At 35.7% G+C, this 24707-nt stretch overlaps 1 protein-coding gene across 1 annotated transcript; it reads right to left on the bottom strand.

Annotated features, from left to right (window-relative positions):
* Positions 1 to 22773, bottom strand: LOC106837665 (caspase-1-like). The gene is made up of 8 exons (XM_044752168.2): positions 22752 to 22773; positions 21979 to 22245; positions 18728 to 18843; positions 17595 to 17768; positions 12530 to 12764; positions 11248 to 11391; positions 9673 to 9779; positions 1 to 2174 (listed from the first exon to the last, which is right to left on the bottom strand). The coding sequence occupies exons 1-8, from the start codon at positions 22756 to 22758 to the stop codon at positions 2076 to 2078; spliced, it is 1149 nt and encodes a 382-aa protein (XP_044608103.1). The 5' UTR covers positions 22759 to 22773; the 3' UTR covers positions 1 to 2075.
* Positions 22774 to 24707: the final 1934 nt, after the last annotated feature.

Here is a 24707-nt window from a genome sequence, read left to right as displayed (position 1 = left end):
ACAGCAAGAAATAACATAAACTTGGGGGGACTGGCAAGTTTGCTTCTAGTACAGAAGGCTGGACTGTCTGTCCTTTCTTGCAGAAAAGAGGGATAAAGGAATGTTTGGCAAAAGATACCTTAAGCCATTTCCTGAAGTAACAACAGCTTCATCGTGTACAGTATTAGTCTCCAATCACCAAATGTCTCTTTTTTGTTCAAGAATGGTAAGAAATTGTAAAGAGACATTTGCAGCAACATGATCCTCAAATGACTAGGAATGGTCAACAAATTGACGTAAGTGGTAACAGCTGTTCTGCTGGAATGATAATTTCTGTGATTGAGTGATTGATGACAGATACTAGGAGTCAAAAATTAGGTGTCTTAGTAATTATGATACTGAGTTATTTTCAGAGCATAAATTTTAAGGGTGTTGGTGACTAAAAATTAAATAAAATGTATGAACGTTTCCAAGATACAATGACTATTATTGATATGAATACAGAAATTGTTGACTGAAACCGTTGTGCATATTCAAAAAGATTTTGACCACAGAGAGTGTTGGCTGTTAGTGTGAGAAATTGAAGAAGTATCTGAACAGTAAGTTAGTGCATGAAGTAAGATTTCAACTGCCTGTGGTCCGCAATAGAAGAACGAATTTGAATAGGGAAATTATCAAACCACTGTCAATATTAGATATATCCTTGGATACCTCATGATGATTTCAGATCAGAGTTAAGATATTTATGCATTCCGTTGATCAAAGACCTGGTTCCTCTGTGGTTAGCAATCTCTGCTGAATCAGGATCTGATCATTCCCACTGCTAGATAACAATGTGTGTGGGCTTGTCACGAGTATGAATGAATAAATAGCTATTTGAAAGTATTGCCCTTTTCATTACAGAAAACATCCTTGCTTTGATGTGTTTTAAAAAAACTGATATCAGGAGAACACAAGAAAACAAAATCAGTTAAATGTAATCATCACCATAATACTAGCGGTACATTAGGACCCAATTTACCTTAAAGTGCATCTTCTACTGTAGTCTTTTATATAAGTTGTCAACGACAGCTATTGATACCACAAAGCCTTTCTGAGATCTCCAGAAGCCAGTTAAAAAGTCATAAAATCCCAGGGAAGCACAAAGCTGAGAACAACTGCATTGAAACAAGTAAGGAAAGCTGTTGCATTTCAGTGTGATAGCCCTTTCCCCAAGCCGGCACAACTCAGCATGATAGGCAGAAAACACCCAACCTGAAGCTTCTTGCTCAGGAGGGAAAGAGAAGAGCGGAATGTACATCTAATATCATGGCTTTTTGGGAGTTGTTCAAGGTAGGGGTTTCTGTCTCACCTGATTCAGAGCACTGATAGGAAAGCAGCAAACTTGGAATGCTTTAGGGCCACTGAAAAGAAAGGAGAACTCAGATTGTTTGTTGCAGCACCACAGAACCTGCAGTACTGCAGACAGACACCAGAGCGAGGAAGATATTATGAACTCTTGAAAAAGAGATTGGCAAACCCCTCTCATTGGAGAATTAAATATTCAGCCAATGACTCAAGAGGACCACTCTATAGCTATTTGGAGTGCTTTCTCTGTATATCTCCCTCACCTCCGGAATTCAATCCTTCACATTTCAGCTGCCTCAACATCCCTGAATTCTGATCTCTGTTTCCTGACTCAATGAGACTGCCACATTTTGCTTGTTATCCCTTCCTGCACTGTATACCAGAAATTTTGTTTTGGCATAAAACCATGAATGGCAGAGGCATAATTTTAGAGTTTACCTTATTTGTTTCTCTTCTCTTAGTAAAAGCAGTCCTGCACTTCCTGTTGTCCAATATATGAAAATAGCTGTACCAAATTCTTTGCGTACTTTTTGAAATATTTATGGCAGAAAGATAATGATAATATCAGTTACTAGTCCATGGCCAAAAGACAAAATTTTCTTTTTGATGGATATTAGAAGAAGGCAAGAATAAAACAATAAATAAAAAATATTGTGTAGTCCATTTGAGCACAAACTATTACCCCACTCTGTCCCCTGGTATTGTCGATTTCTTGATTTGCTAACATCATCTGTAGGTACTTATTAATTTTAATTGCCTGGAAAGAGGTAAAAATGTCTGGTCATTGTTTGTCTTTCAAGTGAAGGCATCTGGGCTTTAACACCTGGTTCTTCAAATGATCGTTGAACCTGAAAATAAAAAGAAAGTTTTGAGTCCTGCCCCTTGTTCAGAAATAGAGCCCATCGCACCATTGGCCAACATGAGGATGATCAGGACTGAGGACTTTTGTAGATAAGTGAGGGAAGAATAGCTATAACAACCTAAAAAGTGATCAAGCCCTTAATTATGCTGACAATTCCTGACTGACATCTGTAACTTGATACCCTAAGTCAGAGCCTAAACCTTACCTTCAAATAAATTCCCACTGAGTTCAAGACCCCAGTGTTATGGGCTGAATTATGTTCCCCCAAAATCTGTACGCTGGTGCATCGAAGCCACTAACCCTAGTACCTCAGATTGTGGATATATTGGACATAGGGCCTTTCAAAAGGTGGGTAGGTTAAAATGAGGCAATTAGAGGGCACCCTAATCCAGTCTGACTGGTGCGTGTTTGGGCACAAGGAGAGACATCAGGAACGTGAGTGCACGGAGAAAAGCTCATGTGAGGACACAGTGAGGAGGCCAACTGAAAGCCAAGGAGAAAGGCCTCAGAAGAAACCACCCTCCTGACACCTTGATCTTAGACTTCCAGCCTCCGGAACTGTGAGAAATCAATTTCTATTATTTAAGCCACTAAGTCTGTGGTAGTTTATTATGACAACAAATTCAACACCCACCAACCTCAATTATTCCATTAACTCTATTTCTGATCTCCAGATTTGAAAAAGAAGAGCTTTATTGAAGTAAAATTGACATAAACTGCACATATTCAAAGTGAACAATTTCATGAGTTTTGACATATACGGATACTGGTAAACCATCGTCACAATTAATGTAATAAACATGTCTATCATCTTCAGAAGTTTTCTCACAACCTTTTGTAATTTCTCCTTTCCAAACTGTGCCCCCAATTCCCAAGCAAATAATGATGTGCTTTCTGTCAATACAGGTGACATTGTCTTTTCTAGAATTTCATATAAACAAAATCATTCATTAGGTATAGTTTTTTAATCTCACCTTTTTCATTCAGCCTAATTATGTTGAGATTTACCCATGAAGTTATATGCATCAATAGTTGATTCCTTTTTATGGCTGAGCAATGTTCCACTCTATGGTTACACCATTATTTGTCCTTTTAATTGTTCCATTTAGTTGGTTTCCAGTTTTGAGCTATTACAAATATAGCTGTTATGAATACTCATGTTAAAGTATTTTTATGACCACATACTTTCATTTCTCTGGGGTAAATATCTAGAACAGGAATAGTTGGGTCATGTGGTGGGTGTGTGACTACCTATTGAAGAGCCTTTTGAAGTATTTTCCAAAGTGGATGGGTTATTTCACATTCTCAGCAGCACTGTATGAGTGTTTCAGTTCCCCCCTAAACATCCCAACTTTTAGTGTGCTCAGTCTTTTTAATTTTATCCATTCTAAAAGGTGTTCATTGTTAATCATTTCAGTTTTAATTTGCTTTTTCCTCATGACTTATGAACATCTTTACATGTACTACTTTGCCATGAGTTTGTGTGTGTGTGTGAAATGTCTGTTCAAATTTTTTGTGATTGTTTTAGTTTTATTTTTCCCATATTTGAGTATTGAGACTTCTTTGTTTTTCATATATTATGAATAAAAGTTTTATATATTATAAAGCTTTACATGTCATGAATAAAAGTTATTTTTATATTATGAAAAAAATCAGACACTTTCTTCCAATCTGTATTGTCTCTTTAATTTCCTAAATATGTCTTTAGAAGAAGAGACAACCTTATTTTTGATGTCAAATTTATCATTTTTTAATAGATCATGCTTTTGGCTTCATGGCTAATAATTGCATAACCCAAGGTCGCAAAAAATTCTCTCCTAATTTTCATTCTAGGAGATTTATAATTGTAGGTTTTATATTTAGGTCTCAGGTACATTTGGGGTTAATTTTTGCATATGGTTCTTGAGTGAATAGGTGTTCACTATTTTTACATATGGATATCCAATTGTCCTTGTACCATTTGTTAAAAACACCCTATTCACCGCTGAATTGCTTTCATAATTTTGCCAAAAGTTAGTTGTCCATGCATGCTTGAGTCTATTTCTGGACGCTAATTTTTTTTCCCAAAAATTTTATTGTAAATATTTTTCCAATCATACAGAAAATTTGAAAAAAAGCAGTAAAATGAACACTAGTATGGTCAGTTCAAATTATTAACATTTTCCTATATTTGCTTTATCTCTATTTCTTTCTTCAAGTTTTTCCTGTGTAACCCCACCTCCCTACCATTGTGTAGACAGTCACCAGCTTTCAGTGCTTGAAGACTTGCTGTGTGCCAGAACCTCTACTGGGGCATTAGTGCGTAATATTTCATTAAATCCATATCTCAGTCCAACCAGAAAGATGCTACCCTTATTCCCATTTTTACAAAAGAGACTTAGGCATAGAGATGTCTCATTTCCAATCCTAGGGGGTAATTATTCAGTCTTTTGCCATTAAATATCATATTAGTTGCAGTGTTTTCATAGATATTCTTCATCACTACAAGAAAATTCTCCTTCCAGGTGTCTGAGAGTCTTTTACAACAAAGGGAATTTGGATTTTGTCAAATGTTTGTTCTGTGTCTATTGAAATGGTCATGTGGATTTTCTTTTTTTCTTTCTTATTTTTTCTTTATTTTTCTCTCTCTCTTTCTCTTTTGTTTCTTTCTCTCTTTCATTTATGAAAATAAGGAATTATAGTGATTAACTTTTCAAATGTTATGTCAACCTTACATTCCTGGGGTAAATCATACCTGGTCATGAGGTATTTTGCTTTCTATATATTGTTAGATTTGCCTGCTAAAATTTTGTTAGGAATTTTGTATCTACATGCAGGAGGAATATTTGTATTTTCCCACTCTTATAATGTCTTTATCCAGTATTGTTAGCAGCAAAATGCTGGTCCCTTAAAACCGTTTTTGAAATATTTCCTACTTCTTAATTATCTGGATGAATGTGTATAGAATTGATATTATATCTTCTTTAAATGTTTGGTAGAATTCACAACTGAAGCCATCTGGGCCTGGAGTTTTCCTTGTGGGAATGTTTTCAAGTACAAGTTTTATCTGTCTAATTTATATAGGGCTGTTCTGGTTATTTGCTCATTCTTGACTGAGATTTCATAGTTTGTGTATTTCAAGGAATGTATCCATTTCATATAAGTTGTAGCAATTATTTGCATAATGTTATTCATTATATTCCCTTATCTTTTTACTATCTGTAGAATCACAATGACGTCAGTTTTTCTTGTTCATTCTTGATAATAGTTTTCACCACTTTTTTTCTTATTGTCTGTTTACTTCTATCAATTTTGTTAATTTTCTAGAAGAATCATCTTTTGATTCCACTTATTTTCTCTACTGTTTCTATATTTTCCAGTTTATTAATCTCCATTCTTACCTCTGTTATTTCCTTTTTTTCTTATTCTTCTTTTCATTTGCTCTTCTTTTTCTAGTGTTGTAAGATGGAAAATGAAGTCATTGATTTGAGACATTTCTTGTTTACTAATTTCATCATTTGGGGTTAAAATTCTTCCTACATAGTTCTTTAGCAGTATCTCATAGTTTTTGAAGTGTTGTATTTAATTGGCATTCAGTTAAAATTGATTTCTAATTTCCATTTTAATTTCTCCTTTGATCCATGTGTTTTTTAGAAGTAGATTATTAAATATTTGGATTTTCTACAGACTTTCTTATTATTGATTTCTAATTTGATTCCATTTTGGCTGGAACATACTCTGTATGATTGAAATCATTTTAAACTTATTAAAACTTGTTTTGTGGTTCAAAATATGTTTTATTTTGGTAAATATTTCATGTGCACTTGGAAAGATTATGTATTCTACTATTGTCGATTGGAGTGCTGTATACACACCATTGGCTCAAGTTGTTTAGTTATGCTGTTCATATCTTCTCTGTCTTTCATTTTTTGTGCCCTTGTTCTATCAAATATTGAGAGAGTGGTAATGAAATCCCTGACTCTAGCCATGGATTTGTCTATTTCTCTCTGCAGTTCTATCCATTTTTGGTTCCTACATATTAAAACTGCTAAGTGCCTAAATATTTCGAATTTATATGTCCTTCCCATTAGTTGATCCCATAATCCTTATACACAGTTTTATTCCTCCTAATATTCTCTGATATGACATTTATTTTATCCGACTCTAATAACCTATTCTAGTTTATTGTTGATTAGTGTTAGTGTGGTATACACTTTTTCTATCATTTTACATTTAAAATATTTGTCTCATTATATGTAAAGTGTGTTTGATATAGAGAGCAAGTCTTGTTTTTTTAATGCAATCTCGCAATGTCTAACATTTGATTTATGTATTGATACCATTTACATTTAATGTGATTATTTATAAAGTTAAGTTTAAATCTTTCACCTCACTAATTTTTAAAATTTGTATTATTTGTTCTTTTTTTCCCTTTCCAGTTTTTCTGCTTTCCCTTGGATTAAGTATTGTTGTGACTTTGTTATATGTCTTTTGTTGGCTTATTAGCTATAATTCCTTATTTTGTTCTTTTAGTAGTTAATTCAGGTTTTATAGTATAAAACTTTCACTTATCACAGTCTCACCTTGTGTTGTTATTTTTGTTACACCATCAATTTTCCTTTAAAGAGTGTCTTTAAAAAGAAAAATATATGTATATATATATTTGTCCATGTGCTTACCATTCCCAGTACTTCCATTCCTTCCCGTAGATCTATATTTCCATATGTTACCATTTTCCTTCTGTGTAACTGACTTTCGTTAACATTTCTTATAGCGCTCGTTTGCCAGTGATAGAATATTTCAGCTTTGTATGGCGGAAAATGTCGCTACTTTATCTTTGTCTTTAAAAAATATTTTTATGGGGTTGGCCCTGTGGTATAGTGGTTAAGTTCGGTTCTCTCTGCTTTGGCAGCATGGGTTCACAGGTTTGGATCCCATGCACAGACCTACAGCACTCAGCAGTCATGCTGGGGTGATGACCCACATGCAAAATAGGGGAAGATCAGCACAGATGTTAGCTCAGGGCTAATTTTCCTCAAGTAAAAAGAAAAGGGAAGATTAGCAGCAGATGTTAGCTGAGGGCAAATCTTCCTCAGTAAAAGTGTATATATATTTTTTATGTTTTTCTGAACTTAGAATTTTAGAATCACCTTTTTTTTGTCTTTCACTATTGTTTTCTAGCATGAATTGTTTCTGATAATTAATCTGCTCCCATTCTTTACTTTGTTTCTTGCCATACTTTACTGTATGTAGTATGTCTCTTTTTTCTCTTTACTTTTAGGATTATCTTTTTATCAACAGTTTAGAGAAATTAGACCAAGATGGGCCTTAATGTATTTTTTAAGCTTTTTTCATACTTCAAGTTTGTTGCCCTTCTTGAATCTGTGGGTTTATAGTTTTTAATACATTTGGAAACATTTTGGCTGCTATTTCTTCAAATGTTATTTTGTTTCTTTCCCTGCAGGACACCATTTACATGTGTTAGGCCTTTTAAATTTGTCTCACAGCTCACTGGTGATTTTATTTTTTTTGTTGTATTTTTGTTGTTGCTCTCTGTGCTTCATCTTGTACAGTTTCTTCAAAATCATTATTTTTTTCTTCTACAATATCTAATCTGCTTTAATTTCATCCAGTATATTTTCCAGCTCACATATTCTAGTTTTCATACGTCAAAATGCAATTTACATCTTTTTACATCTTCCATGACTCTACTTATCTATTTGAATGTATGGAATACTGTTACAATAACTGTTTATTGTCCTTTTTGCTTAATCCTAACATCTATGCCAGTTACAGATAAGTTTTGATTGATTGATTATTCTGCCAATTGTGGGTTTTATTTTCCTGATTCTTTGCATCCCTTGTATTTTTATTGGATATTATATATTTTGAATTTTATATTTTCAAGTTCTGGATATTTTTGTATGTATTTTTGTGCTTTGTTCTTGGATGCATTAAGTTACTTGGGAGCAGTTTGATCTTTTTGAGTCTTGCTTTTAGATCTATTGGAAAGGACTAGCAAATTGTTTATTTCAAGGTTCCTTATTCCCCACAACTTAGGCAAGACCCTTCTGAGTACTCTGCAGGCAAATTATGAGACTTTTCCAGTCTGGCTGGTGGCAGTAGACACTATTCCTGGGTCTATGTGCACCATACTGTTTCTCCTTCTAACCCCTTAGGGTAGTCTTTCCTCTAATTCAGTAGTTTCCTCACAGACGCTGAACAGTTCTCTACTAAATTCTTGATGGGGACCCTCTGAAGGTCTCCAGAGTTCTCTCTCTCTGTAGCTTTCTCCTCTTTGACATTCTGTTCCATGAACTCTGACCACTTCACTCTTTCAGGATCGTCAGTTCTGCCTCCTCAACTTGAGGAGTCCACTGGATTCTGCCTCTCTGTACTGTGGCCTGAAAACTCTCTCAAAATCATAAGCTGAGGTCATCGCAGGGCTCAGACTTGTTTGTTTCTCATTTCTCAGGATCAATGTCTTTCATTGCCTAATGTCCAGGGTTTTGAAAACTATTGCTTCATATATTTTGTCTGTCTTGGTTTTTTTTTCTTGGTTTGTTTGTTCTAGACATAAGTGTAAATCTAGTCTCTGCTAGGCCATCTTGGCTAGAAGCAGGTGTCTCTGACCCCTGGATTTCAACCACAAGTTTTCACCTCAGGGTTTATGCACTGGAGACCGTAACCTAGGAGATTCTCTCTAATCCTCATCAAGACTTGTTCCTCTCAGTCCTCTGAGAATTCCATCCCAAATTCTTGTTCCTTAAGACCTTATCTCAGATTCTTTTTTCACTCATTACCCACTCCCTCCCATCTCTCTTCCATTAAACACTTTTTATTGACCAGTGAATACTTTTTATGCCAGTCAAAAATGCACACAAATTGCCCTATTCCACTAAACTTACACTTTACTGATAGCCATATCTAACATAGAACTTTTCCCTTATTCTCTCTCACAAAACTCTGTTGTTCATTTCCCTAAAAATTGGAAATGACATATTTTTGAATAATGTGATCTTTACTACCTATATCTCCTACTAGAATATTAGCTATGACATAAGAGACTCTGTCTGTTCATTTTTTACTGTTTTTATCTGCATCAGGAAGCCCTAGTTCTTATTTACAAAGGAAATCAAAAATATTTATCAAAAATAAATTTTTATACCACAATATTTTCTGTGATTCCAAATATTTAAGTAAATATTATTCCATACTACATCATCTCCACAGATTATAATTTTCTCTTCAAATATTCTGCACTCTGTATTTCTCGCTATCTCTTCCTTATCTCCCAAATTAATATTTTGAATACAGAGATGCAACATGTATTAACTTTCTTTACCTACCAGAGCCTAGTTCTTTGGAAATAATTAAAAAGCAAGGTCTGCCTCAGTGTGAATAATATTCTACCATTTGTGTAAAATATGCAGGTGGGTTATCACACACATTTGCTTTGGCTTGTATGAATGAATAAATAGCATAACATACAATGTGTTACTTACCCTCATAAATATTTCTGTTAGGTGACAGCACCAAGAATATTTTTGAACATAATTTATGAGTTGTGTAATGAAGAGAGAACCACGTGCACTTCTCCAAGAAACATTATCTGTGCATAAAAGGAAATGATAAATCTTGAGTTACAGCCTTCATCCTTTCAGAAAAGTCATAGATTGTAAATATTTCTAAACAGACTTAAGCAAGTAGGAAAAATAAAGACTGAGATCTCTGTACTTAGCTTTAAATACAAAGTAACATGGTGGATTTAGAGAGAAGCATAAAAGACATCATGTAAAAGTTATAGCACCACAGATCAGGGAATAGAGTTCTAGAATCACAGTTCTATGGTTCAAAATCTAAAATAGATATGTTTAAATTGATACTATCACATTTTCTAGCAAATGTTCTCTCACTTAATCTGGAAAATTTTCTCAAGGTGGAACAGCTACAAATTGATGGAACAGTTATTGAACCCATGTCTGTCTGGCTCAGAAGATGCTTCAATACCACAACATTGATGGCCCCTTTAGATAACAGGACAGTCAGCAGGTAACCCTGAAGGTGTTCTCTCTGAGTTAACAGTGGTTGGTTCAATTCCTAGATGAATCACCGAGAGACTGCTTTTGCTAAGGCTGTTACGTTCTGGTCTTTTAGCAGCCCATTTCTGGGCACAAAAGTCTACATGTTTCTGACTTTGGAATGGTTCAAGATTCTACATAATATAGGCTCTCTATTGTTTTTGTTGGTTTAGCCAAAATAACCTAAACTTCAGAATCAAGCTGACTTCGATTCATATCTGGCAAAATACTACCAGTGTTTATTCAGGCAATTTATATGATTATTGTAAGCTTTAGTTTCCTTATCTCTGTGAGTGAGATAATAGTGTTTACCTGACACAGATGTGCTAAAGATTAAATAAGAATATATATATACATATATAAAAAGTAAAATAAATAATACATATTAAGTAAAAATAAGCTTTTGCTTGAGCATTTTAGAAATTCTGTCTACTTTTGTCCGGGCTAGATAATACTATTCTCCCTATTATACTATCTTCTTTTTCAAGTTATATCACCTTAAACATGGTGGGTTTTGGAATAGATTCTCGAAAACTCTTTACTACCCCTACATTGTAATCTCGCTTTACCAAGTGCTATTGATTATTGGATAATCTTTTAACAATATTTCATATTTATATTTCTTATTTTCCAAACTAGAAAATATACTTTCTGCAAAGGAGCTCATGTCCCCTTTTTCTTTTTAAAATCTCAGCAGTAACAATGCTGTGACGCACAGTAGACTCACTAAACCAATCCTGCTGTGTGTTTACTGGCTGACCCCTTACTCACAGGCCATGGCACACTGGCACCTGAGTGGATGGAAAGGTAGGAAGAGATTGGGTGACTATAAAGAAGCTATAAAACAAAGCTGCAGAAACTTGGATGAGCTCTCTATTCCTTTAAAAATGCCTTCCAAAGATGTTTAGCCTGTGTTCTTTCCTGGGATCATGGGCCAAATCATGCAGGTAGGCAAGCCTCATCTCCGCAAATCCTTGCCTACAAATGAAAACTACATACGTGGGGTTGAGGAGCAGAAAGCAACGAAATCTTTCTCCACGTGGGCCTTGCGAACACCATCATCCTGTACATCCTCTGGAGACTGTGCAGAGCTGTCTGCTGAGGCTGCTGGAGAGTCACTGACCCACAGTTCTCCACTGTTTGCTGAAGAAACACTGACTTGTTATGTTATTCACTGCTGAACCTATTTTACCAATCCTTTGACAGCTAAATAAACAGGATATTCTTTCACGAAGGTGTGCCAATTCACTGCATGCACGTCCACACACACGCACACACACACATGCATACAGAGTAAAGGCTTACAACTTTATTCACATCTAACAGGATGTAAATGAATAGCAACTCCCTTCTGAAGCTGGAAGGTACCTATTACTCAGAAGCATTAATGGTGCTAAAAACTACTATTGACTATTCCTAAGTGAAGTGAGCAGTTTGAGGTTTAATGATAGTAAGTTAACCCAGTGCAAAGTCAAGGAAGGGAGTATTTGCTCTATTCAACAACAGATGCAAGATTCAAAAACAGTCTTTTCATTCCCATTCCTTTCCCATTGCTGCTTCTACCTTCTAAGCCATCCCCCGAGGGATATAATTATGTTAAAGTTTGAAGTAAAATATTTATGGGAGAAAGCAATGCCATAATAATTTGGTTTTGGTTTATTGAGGTATAATTTACATACAGTAAAATTCACTCTTTTTAGGTGTAGAGTTTAACTAGTTTTGATAAATATATATGATCATGTAACTACCAGTGCAATCAAGATACAGAATAATCCTTCCATTCTCTGGAAGGATTGCCCCTGTCATTCATTGACATGATTTTGTCCCCTTACTTTTACATTTTTCCTAATGCCATGCAAATGGAATCATATAATCTGTAGACTTTGAGGTCTGGCTTCTTTCACTTACTTAGCATTGTATTAAATTTTGATCCCTCACTATCATGTGAAACACTTCTTGGGTCAAAGATCATAAAATTTTGATAAGCAAATGTTGAAATTAAAGTCATTTCATGCCACCACTTTAATAATTCTATGTAAAGTTTATTTAGAGTTAACAATATCATCATCACTTGCTATGGTTCACTGAGAGTAGATGGCAATTATATTTAACTTGTATACCAATTTCTCTATTATCACCCCTAACTATTTTTTCCAAAGACATTTATTCAGTATAATTGCACTAAAGTGAGGTACAAAGTCATTTTCACTAGATATAAAACACACAGTACAACCTTACATGACACGCATCTCCTTGTCCCTTGCACCCCATCAGAACTTACCACCTCTGCAGGCCTGGATGATGATGACCTTGGGTTTATCCTTAAGATAGGAGCAGTTTCGATTGTTGAAAATCTGGAATATGGTGTCATAAGATAGCACATCTGGCTTTTCATCACTGTGCATAGTCCCACAGATTCTATCCAGGATGACATGAGACATGAACACCAAGAATGTGCTATCCGAGGACTCATGCTCTGGGCGGGTGGCAAATGTCCTTAGCACCAACTCCATGGCCTGAAAGAGAGTAAATCTTTAAACACCAGATCATGATACCAACCTTTTCTACCAGTGATGCTTTGAGCAATACAAAGAATAGATGGAAAGTGCCTGGCACTTTACAGTGTCCAATATATAGAATGTTCTCAGAAATGGCCATTGTTATTTTGTTGTGGCTTCTGTTAATGTCATAATTACTACAATAATTCTGACAAGTATTTCACAATATACATAATATTTATCATTGTAACCATTCATAACTGTACAATTCAGTGGCATTAAATACATTTAAAGTGTTCTATATACATCACCACTATCTATACCCAAACTTTTTCATCATCCCCAACAAAACCTCTGTATCCATTAAACAATAACTCCTCCTATCCCCTTCTCCTAACCCTTGGTAAACTCTATCCTACTTTCTTTCTCTATGAATTTGCATATTCTAGCTACATCATGTAAGTGGAATCATACAATAGTTGTCGTTCTTTTTCTGACATTTCATTAAACATAATATTTTCAAAACCCATTCATGTCCTAGCATATATCAAAACTTCATTCCACTTTATGGCTGAATAATATTCCATTTTATGTATGTATATACGATATTTTGTTTATCCATTCCTTTGTTGATAGACACTTTAATTGTTTCCACTTTTTAGCTATTGTGAATAATGCTGCCATGAACATTGGTATACAAATATCTTTTCAAATCCCTTTCAATTCTTTTGGATATATACCTAGCAGTGGAACTGGTGGGTTGTATAGTAGTATAACATTTTTAGAAACAGCCAAACTGTTTTCTACACTGGCTGCACCATTTTACATTCCCACCAGCAATGCACAGGGTTCCAATTTCCCCACACATTTGCCAATACTTTTTATTTTTCATATGTATGTTTCTTTCTAGTAGCCTACCTAGTAGGTGTGAAGTGGTGTCTTATTGTTCTTTTGATTTGAACTTCCCTAGTAACTAATAATACTGAGCATCTTTCTATGTGCTTATTGACCTTTTGTATATCTTCTTTGGAGAAATAACTATTCAAATCCTTTGCCCACTTTTGAGCTGGGTTGTTTATATTCCATTGTTGTTGTTGAGCTTTGAAAGTCTTATATCTATTAGAAATATTAGTCCTTTATCAGATATAAGATTTGCAATCATTTTCTACCATCCTTTAGATTGTCTTTTCACTTTATTGATTGTTTTCTTCAAAGCATAAAGGTTCTTAATTTTGATAAAGTCAAGTTTATCTATTTTTTTCAACTATTGACTATTCTTTTGATGACATCCATGAAGTTGTTTCCAAATCCAATGTTATGAAGATTTTCTCCAAAGTTTTCTTCTAATAGTTTTATAGTTTTAGCTTTTAAGTTTATATCTTTGATTCATTTTGAGTTAGTTTTACACATGGTGTAAGGCAAGGGTCCAAGTTTATTCTTTTGCATGTGGATATCCAGTTTTCCCAGCACCATTTGTTGAAAGACTGTCTTTTCCCCTTTGAATAGCCTTGACATCCTTGTCAAAAAACAATTAACCATACAAATGAGGGTTTATTTCTGGCTACTCCATTCTATTCCATTCATCTATATGTCTGTCCTCATGCCAGTACCACATTGTTCTAACTACTGTAGTTTTATAGTATATTTCAAAGTTGGGAGGTATGAGTCCTTCTATCTTATTTTTCTTTTCTAAGATGGCTTTGACTATTGGGGCCCATTGCAATTCCACATGAATCTGAGGATTGGCTTTTCCGTTTCTAAAACAACAAAGGCCTATGGAATTCTTATAGGAATTATGTTGCATCTCTTTGGGGAACATCAGCATCTTAACAATAGTAAGTCATGAAAATAGGTTGAGTTGCCACTTATTTAGATCTTCCTTAATTTCTTTCAGCAACACTTTGTAGTTTTTAGTATATAAGTCTTTTAACTTCTTTGTTAGATTTATTCCTAAGTATTTAATCATTTTAGGTGCTATTGTAAATGAAATTGCTTTTCTAATTTTCTTTTCATATGTTTATTGCTGGTGTATAGAAACAAGACAAATTTTTCTATATTGATCTTGTACCCTGAAACTTTGCTGAATTCATTTATTTGTTCTAGCAGATTTCTTGTAATTCTCTAATATTTTCTATATATAGGATATGTCACCCGTGAATGGAGATAATTTTACCCCTCTATTTACAATTTAGATGTCTTTTATCCATTTTTGTTGTCCAACAGGTCTGGCTAGAACTTCTATTACAATGTTGAATAGTAGCAGTGAAAGTGGGTACCCTTGTATTGTTCCTCATCTCAGTGGGAAAGCTTTCAGTCTTGCACTATTGAGTGTAATGTTAGCTGTGGGTTTTTCATAAATAGCTTTTATCATTCTAAGGAATTTTCTCTTTATTTCTAGTTTTCTGGGAGTTCTCATTATGAAAGAATGTTTGACCTTGTCATATGTCATTTTCTGTACCAACTAAGATTATCATGTCTTTTTACTGCTTCATTCAATTCTATTAATATGATGTAATACATTGATTTTCTTAAGTTGAATCACTCTTACATTCTTGGGACAAATCCCACTTGACCAGGGTAAATATCCTTTTAATATTCTGTTGGATTCCATTTAATAATATTTTGTTGAGGATTTTTACATCTATATTCACAAGGGATATTGCTCTGTAATTTTCTATTTTATAATGCCTTTATCTAACTTTAGTATCAGTGCAATTCTGGCCCTACAGAATACATTAGGAAGTGTTCCTTCCTCTTCAACTTTTTCAAAGACTTTGAGAAAGATTAGTGTTAATTCTTCAAATGTTCGGTGGAATTCACCAATGAAGACCTCTGGTCCAGGACTTTTCTTTGCCCTAATTCAATCTCCTTACTAATTCAATCTCTTTGCTATTCCAAATTTATTCTGAATTTGTGTATCTTTATGATTTAGTCTTATTAGTTTGTGTGTTTCTAAGAATTTGTCTATTTCACCCATGTTATCTAATTTTTTGGTGTACAATTGTTCATAATACTCCCTTATAATCCTTTTTTATCCCTGTAGGAACAGAACTAATATCTCTAATGTCATTTTTACTTTATTTATTTGCATCTTCTTTATTTCTTTTTCTTTGTCAGTTTAGCCAGAATTTTGTCAACTTTGTTGATCTTTTCAAAGAACCAAGTTTTGGTTTCATCGCTATTCTTTCTTGCTTTTCTATCCTGCTCAGTTATACTTTTCAGTTCCAGAATTTCTTTTTGCTTCCATTTCATTGTTTTTCTTTATTGACATTCTCGTTTTGTTAATATATCTTATTCCTGTCTTTGCTTATGTCTTCCTTTAGCTTTTTGGGCATTTTTAAGACAGTTGTTTTAAGTCTTATCTAATAAATCTGCCACCTGGGCTCCCTCAGGGATAATTTCTTTCCATTCATTTTTCTCCCTTTAAATGACCTGTGCTTTCCCATTTCTTCATATGCCTTGTGATTTTTTGTTAAAAACTGGATATTGGAGTTTTATAATGTTATAACTCTGGAAGTCACTTTCTCACCCTGTTCCAAGGTTTGCAATTGCTGTTGTTGTTATCATTGTTTTAGTGTATCTCTGTACCAAAGATTAGCCTAAGGTGAAAGCTTGGTCTTCTCAGGTTTTTGTGAACCTGAGCACAGGTTTCTAAGTTCTCCAGTATTTGTGGTTGTTTTTGAATGTCCAAAAATACCTGGCGCACCTACTTTAAATCTCCTGGAAGCCACTTCAGTCCATGGGGACGGAAACAACAGCATCCAGTTTCTGTGCCCACCCTTCAGTAATCCAAAACAGCTCTCAAGGATATGACACCATCAGAATACAGAACCCTGATATTTGAAGGCCAAAGTCCTTATTGTCCACTCTGGATCCATCAAGTGACACCATAAATGCAGGTTGCTGTCCCCGCAGCTGCCTGCCACAGGACTTGGCGGTGATGGATGTGTAGGAACCACTGTGCTTACAGCTGAAATTGACTGAAATTAACTGCAATTTACCAGCTGAGCTGTTCTCTAGAAACTGCAAGTGTTCAAATAAACTTGGGAATTTGAAAACAGTCAATTTAGACTGTTTCTGTCAGTACAGTTGTTCTCCAGGAAGAGAGAGAGATGGATTCTTGGCATTTCCTACTCCTCTATATTCACTGACATCACTCTCCTGTGCTTGTTATTTTTTACTTCCAATCCCTAGATTCGTTCCCTGCTCTTATCATCCCTGTTTTGTGGCTCTATGAATCACACCTGTTGGGCTCTCCTGTTAACAAGCTTCAAATTGTGTTTGGCTAATAGAAGGCACTAGCAGAAGATTGGAAGAAATCAGAGAGCAGTAGAAGAGAGGAGTTAGGATGTTCTACTTCTCCACATACCCACATACCCCAGTGTTGCCACAGTTCTCTCAGTGGCTGTGTCCTCTATGACTACAATGACTTCCGGGTGAACCCCTTCTCCAGCTGTCACCACACCACCACATTCTGGAACAAAAGGTTTGTGCATGTGTGTGTGTACATGTATGTGTGTGTGTGTGTGATTCCTAAGTAAAGTAAAGTGAGGGGCTTTTGTTTTAATAATAATAAAATGGCTAAAACAGTAATGGCAACACTGTGGCTGAAATATATATACACATGCAAACACATGTATATATATACATATACATGTAATGTACATATACACTGCTCAAAGGAAGTATAGATGATTATAGATACTAGCTTTAATCTTCCATTTTAAAGTTTAAAAAGGTGGCTTCTAGATAAATTAAATAAATAGCCCCAAATTACAAAGCTGGTTAGTCATTAGAGGTACATGGTAATGTAGGTTTATATATACTGTAGAGAGGAGGGACTCTTACCCTGGCTGTGAGGTTCTCTTCCACATGCACACTGTAGTCCAGGTCCTCAAGCAGCCCCTTCATCCCAATAATGTCATGGTTGAACCCATTACGCCTTGGGAAGTGGTCAAAATCTGTGTTACAGATGATGAGGGCTAGACGAGTGCGGTCCCCCTTCTTTCTTATTGGATAAATCTGTAGAACAAAGGCAAGTTAGATGCCTGGCATTTCTTCTTGCATATCCACAGCATAGTCAGAGTTACATTCTCAAGGATATGACAGCTATTTGTTTGGCTGCTAACTTTTGCCAGAACTGTTTCTTTATACTCTCCTGCTAATGGATAGTAGAAGGAGTTTCTGAAAGCAAGCAAAAGGAATGGGGAATGGGCTCTAACCCAACATATGATTAAAAGAGCAAAACCTGGGGCCAGCCCAGTGGCGTAGTTGTTGGGTTCGCTCTGCCTTGGTGGCCTGGGGTTTGCAGGTTCGGATCTTGGGAGTGGGCCTGCACACCACTCATCAAGCCAAGCTGTGGTGGCATCCCACATACAAAATAGAGGAAGGTTGGCACAGATGTTGGCTTAGGGGCAGTCTTACTCAAGCAAAAAGAAGAAGATTGGCAAGAGATGTTAGCTTAGGGCCAATCTTCCTCACCAAAAAAAAAGGAAAGCAAAACTCCAGAGTGGTGAACAAGAACAGATGTGGAACTTTTATTCAACGGTTTTGTGGAGGGCGTTAGAATATTTTCTCTCTTTCCTCTCCACTCTCTTTCATTTAGGCAAACCTCATGTAATACTCAAGATCCATCTCAAGTCTTCTCAACATTCAGGATATTTTCCACCTACTTCAGTCCAGGTTGATGGTAACTAAATCTTTATGTCCCTATAAGGGACATTACTTTTTATAACATCCACATATAAATATATATATATTATCATTTATATATAATGCATTGCAGCATTATTATTTCATTATTGCATATCTAATTTTCCTACTAGAATAAAATACTTACCTACAATTATCTTTTAACCCTTATAGTGCTTCAAGACATCATCACTAAAAAAGATTTATCACTCTCAGGACAGCTGCATATTTTATATCTAGGGAAACTCCACTTCTTTTTACTTCCCCATTCCATTCGTTGAGTATCTCACCATTCCAGCATCCATTTTGCATATTTCCAGGAATTTTTCACGAGGACAAAGCTTGAGTTTGCCTATGGGTTCTGTGGATGCTGACTCTGTTCTTCTAGAAAGAGTTTCTGGAAAGGCTTTAAAAGACATGGAACAATTAGAATTGTGATACCTGGTATACTGGCTCTTTTGTTGGGCCCTATACCTTACATCACCCTAGAAACCATTACAGAGAAGGGCACTCATTCTCTCGAAGGATAGAAGAAAATTTTGTAAGAAGACATCTTAGCTTATAAGAGTTATAGTTTTGTCCAACATAGATGAATTGTGGCCAGGTCAGACAGACAGCCCCTTTGTGGCGAAAGTTATCTAGTTCCGAGATGTACCAAGATGCAGAAATGCATGCCTGTGACTCTTTGGGGAAGACTAGAAGGAAAGAGGTCTAACAAGACTCTATTGATCTGCCTCAATTCTTGGAACTCACTAAGAATCTCGTTTAAATCTAGTCTCTTATTTAGAAAGATTGGCAAGTCCCTGAGAATAACTAGAAGTGATTTTTGTTTTGTATAAGTACCTCCCTCTCTTCCCACATTATACATAGATACAGACATTTGACTCTTGTTTCTCCTTGATTTCTACATAAGGTTATTTTTAAAATCTGGGTTCTTGCTTCAGTTGAACAATGGAGGAGATGTTTTATTTGTTGTTGATGTTGTGGAGTGGCTGAGTAACAGGGCAGCATGAGGCCTGCTGTGGTGCTTGGGAGTGGTGAGGGTTGTTAGCTGTCCTTGCTGAAGACCCAGAGCTCAGAGCAGAGGTCAGTGTCCTGGAGCAAGTGTGTTGAGGACCATCAGGAGGGCAGATTCAGACGGGAGAATCTTGATGGACGTTTCTCCTCTGACTAGTCTTTAGTTTACTTTTGGGGAAATGATACCAAAAAGCCAAAAATGACCCCCTAAGAAGGAAAAAAGACTGGACAAAGGGGTCTTTTTCCTTTAATTACTATAAACATTGAGTGGAGTAAGAAAATAATCAAAATTAACAGTGTGCTTGGTGCAGAGTCACAAATAACAGGATTCCCATAGATGTCCAGTTTATCAGTTTAGCATCACTGAATAGAAAGACCTTCTTGTTCAAGAGTCGCTACCACTTAATAGTCACAAAGATGGATTTTGGAAAGAGACTTGAATCTTCCTTCTGCTACCTGGCAGCCATATGAACATAGATTACTTAATGTCTCTGTTCTTCAGTTTCCTTGACTGAAAGTGAGGACAAAAATAGTACCTTCCTCCTTAGATTTTTGTGAGGATTCAGTAAGCTAATATACAAGAAGTACTTAGAATAGCGCTTGCATATGTTAAGCTTTATAGAAGTGTTATCATTATTACTGTCTAGCTACTACAAACATAATGCGGACTCAGAAAACAATGGAATCAGAATTAGGTATTATGTACACATATATGGCTCACATTAAATCAAAAAATAGCAATGTTTCCTGGCTGCCATTGCTCCTGCAGACTGTGGTGAGTTGTTTCAGTCTAGATTTTAGTGCTATCTTTGATTCCTGGGATTACTGAAATCATCCTGGTGCTTTGTTATAGGCCTCTTTTTTGTTTTCTATCTCAGTGTGACCTCATTCAGTTCCATGATGCTAAACAGATAGCTCCCAACTTAATGTCTCCAGTTCTTCTGAGGTCCAGACTTATGTAATCAACTTTCTGCTTACCATCTACTCTTGGATATAATAAGCATCTCAAGATTAGTGCATCCAAACTCCTGATAGCCTCAACCATCTTAATTAACTTTTTCTCACATTTCTGCTTCTTAACAAATGACACCACTATCCATTCATTTGACCAAGCTGAAAACCTAGAGGTTGTTCCTTGATTCCACTATTTTCCTAATCTTCTACCTATTTCATCCCCCAGATCCATTCTACCAGCACTTACTATCCCCTCTTTTTGTGGTTTTCTTGCCCTGGACCTAGACTGGCTTTTGTCATTCATATAATAAGCATGACCTTAACTGACCACCTAATCCAGGTAACCTTCCAGTCATTTTCTATGCTAAGCTATCTCATTATCATATTTCAGTTTTCTTTATAGCTCTATAAATATCTACAAAAATTTTACTTATTTTTTACTTCTAATTGTCACCCCTTCCCCACTACAGTCTCAAATACATGTGAGTCTTATTTTAAAGTTACATATGCCCAAGGTCAAAAAGAGTCATTGGCAGTAGTTACTCAGAAGTTTTTGTTGAGAAAAATGAATGAATGAACTGGTCAGTTCAAGAAATTCAGGCTAAATTTTGAGCTAAATTTTTTCACAAACTGAGTGTCTCACTGGTAAGGTACGTCGAAGGACATCTAGGTCCTAGTATCAATTTAGTACAAGGCCCTTGAAATGAGACTGTGTTTTATTAGATAGAACATGGACAGTTGTGCAAAGTGGGATACAAGCTGAGCCTGGAGAGGTAGAATGTGTGCCAAGTTAAGAATTGTGGGCTTTGGCCTCATGAAAATGGAAGGGCACAGTGTTTCAAGTTATGGAAAGACATTTTATTGAGTACTCTATTTTGGACCCTACTACCCTGACTGTTGGCACTAGTATTTAGTTTCTTTCATGAGGCAAAAGCATTTGGATTTGGCACAGTGAAGACTAGGAGAACGATTTCTAATTGTAAAAACAAAAAATAGGGAAAATAATGACACTGCTCATGCAGAAGAAATGGCATGTTAGTTACATCATTATTGAAACACTTGAGTTATAAATTTTGGCAGGTGGGGAGACGTTGCCAGAGAAATGGCTTAAAAACCTGTCTAAATCTAATAAGTAGAGAGAAGAGGAGAAGAAAGTGCATCCAATTTCTCTTCAGGTGCCTTCATGACCCACAAAAGCCTACTGTCAATGACAAAGTAAAGGTCTTTGTCTTTCATTTCTTTGGGAAGATTAGAATAAAGTCTTTCAAGTTATTTCCATAGGATCGAATTACTACCCTCTAATATAAAGATACTTCAAACAAAGAGTAACATGTAGTGCAAACATGAAGCAGAAAACTGGGAGCATTTTGCAGGGACAAAGGAAAAGAGAACAGAGAGAGCAGTTTAGTATGATCTGTGGCACATGATTGCTATCCTGATGGTGAGTAGCTATGAGGTTAAGAGCTGATGAGTCATCTCTGATCTAACAAGTGAATAAGAAGGCAGAAATTCAGTAACAAGATACAAGGGCAAGTTGAGACATCCCTTAAACAGAATCAAGGAATCTTACCTGAAGAAAATTCCAACTTGTAAGCAAGGGTGGAATCTCTCTTGCAGATATAGTCAATAAATATTTGGCTGACACGGGACCCTTTGCAGATCACAAAGTCAATCAAGTCACGGGCCTTGGCTATAGTTGTAACATTTGTCTTTTTCACTATTTCAATCTCCTCTTGGTTCAGCACCTTTTCACTTAGTAAGTCATCCAGCAAGTTGTCAACTGTGTCCTCCGATACTGAGTTAACAAATATTTTCCTTTTTTCCTTTAGTCTCTTATCTGTTGGCAGTATGGAAACATTGAGACTTATAAATATCTTACGAAATATCACTGTGTCACCTCAATACCCAGGATTCTTTTTTCTAGATTCTTTCTGTATTAGTTAGATGTCCCAAGGAATGACTAATTTACTATAGCTAAGATCTCTTCCATTCGTTTTAAGCCCATGGATGCCCACTCCCAGAATTCTAACCCAGCTAAGTTAAAATAAGACTGTACTTATCCAAACTATTCTCCTTGTTCTGCTTTGGTGGGTTACCAGGAGCCCGAGGAGCTCCACCTGTGCTATTGCTTTGATGAGTCTGTCCCGGGAAGTCAGAGTCAGTAATGGTCACAATTACGTCATTTTTAAGTCTCCTATTAGGGACAACAGCCCATGGTGATCCCCCACAAACTATACCGAGTCCAGTAGAAAAACTTGAAGTCAATACTGTCCCCTAAATATTCCCTCCGAAAGACACAATCTGATGAAAAAACAAACAAAGAAAACAAAACAAAAACTTTACCAGCCATGACCTCTGTGGTGCTCTTCTTACGACGCAGGATAAAAGTAAAGAAAAAAAAATATTCAAAGTGATCAAGATCTTCCTGTTGGGCAAGGAATGTTTCCAAGGATCTTGTGACATAGCTATTGCATTGCTCATGTGGATGGCTGTGTATATCTATGCCTTTTTATATTTTTAAATGAGACTCTGTTTTTTACCTCTCTGGACTTCTTCTTATGAAAGAATCAGGTAGTATTCTATAGGTCGCCTTTTAAATTTTGTGATTCTTTCCTTTGCTGTGAAGAAGCTTTTTAGTTTGATGGAGTATTACTCAATTATTTATGCCTTTGTTGCTTGTGCTTTTGGTGTCATATCCAAAAAGTCATTGCTAAGACTAATGTCAATGAGGTTTTTCCTTATGTTTTCTTCTAGGAGTTTTATGGTGTCATGTCTTACATTTAAGTCTAATCCATTTTGAATTAATTTTTGTGAGCAGTGTAAGATAGGAGTACAATTTCACTCATTTGTATATGAAATCCAGTTTTCTCAGCATCGTTTATTGAAGAGATTATCCCATCCCATTGAATATTTTTGGCTCCCTTGTCAAATATTAGTTGACTGTATATGTGTGAGTTTATTTCTGGGTTTGAAATTCTGTTTCATTGGTCTATGTGTCTACTTTTATGCCAGTACCATACTGTTTTGATTGCTAAAATCTTGTAATTAGTTTGAAATCAGGAAGTGTGATCCCTCCAGCTTTATTCTTCTTTCTCAAGATTGTTTTGGCTACTTGGGGTCTTTTGTGGTTGCATATGAATTAAAGGGGTTAATATATATATAATATATATATAATATATATATAATATATATATAAATATATAAAGAACTTATACAACTCAACAGCAAAAACACAAACACTGATTAAAAAATGGGTAAAGAACCTGAATAGATAGTTTTTCAAGAGATGACATGTGAATGACTAACAGGTACTTGAAAAGGTGCTTAACAACACTAATCATCAGGGAAACGTAAATCAAAACCATAATGAGATATGACCTCCATCTGCTAGAACAGCTGTTATCAAAGCGACAAGAGATAAGGAGTGCTGGCCAACATGTGGAGAAAAGGGAACCCTTGTGCACTGTTGGTGGAAATGTCAATTGGCACAGTCACTATGGAAAACAGTATGGAGGTTCCTCAAAAAATTAAAACTAGAACTTCCATGTGATCCAGCCATTCCATTTCTGGGTATATATCTGAAGGAAATGAAATCACTTTCTTGAAAAGATGTCTGCACCCTCATGTGTATTGCAACATGATTCATAATAGCCAAGACGTGGAGACAACCTAAGTGTCCAAATGTCAAAATGTTAAATGGGTAAAGAAAATGTGATATATACAATGAGATATTATTAAGGCATGCAAAAGAAGGAAACTCTGCTATTTGTGACAACATGGATGAACCCTGAGGGCATTATGCTAAGTGAAATGTTAGAGAAAGACAAACATTGTATGATCTCACTTACATGTGGAATCTAAAAAAGCTGAAGTGGTAGAAACAGAGAGTAGATTGTTGGCTGCCGATGGCTAGGGGGTGGGAGAAATGAGGAAATGTTAATCAAAAGGTACAAGCTTCCAGTTACAAGATGGATAAGTTCTGGGGATTTAATGTACAGCATGATGATTATAGTTCACAATACTGTATTGGGTACTTGAAAGTTGCTAAAGAGAGTAGATCTTAAATGTTCTGAAAAAAAAAATTACTATGTGAGGTGATGGTTGTGTTAACTACTCTTATTGTGGTAATCATTTAGCAATATATGCATGTGTCAAAACATTATATTGTACATCTTAAACTTACACAATGTTATATGTCAATTATATCTCAATAAACCTGGGGAAAAAAAGAATGAGGTAGCAGAGTTAAGCATTGATCTGGGAGGTTGCCAAACTGAAAATTAAGTCAGTTGAATTTAT

This window comes from Equus asinus, chromosome 20, assembly GCF_041296235.1.
Source record: "Equus asinus isolate D_3611 breed Donkey chromosome 20, EquAss-T2T_v2, whole genome shotgun sequence".
Taxonomy (NCBI): Eukaryota; Metazoa; Chordata; class Mammalia; order Perissodactyla; family Equidae; genus Equus; species Equus asinus.
The sequence above is the reverse complement of the archived record's forward strand: the minus strand, read 5'-3'. Positions and strand labels throughout refer to the sequence as shown.

What these genes read in the sequence shown, in the direction of transcription:
- LOC106837665 (XM_044752168.2), bottom strand. An exon ending in GCAAAATGGATGCTGGAATG is followed by an intron (nt 17,769 to 18,727) that starts GTGAGATACTCA and finishes TTTGTTCTACAG; the next exon opens with ATTTATCCAATAAGAAAGAA. An exon ending in TTTCTGCTCCTCAACCCCAC is followed by an intron (nt 9,780 to 11,247) that starts GTATGTAGTTTT and finishes TTTTATGCACAG; the next exon opens with ATAATGTTTCTTGGAGAAGT.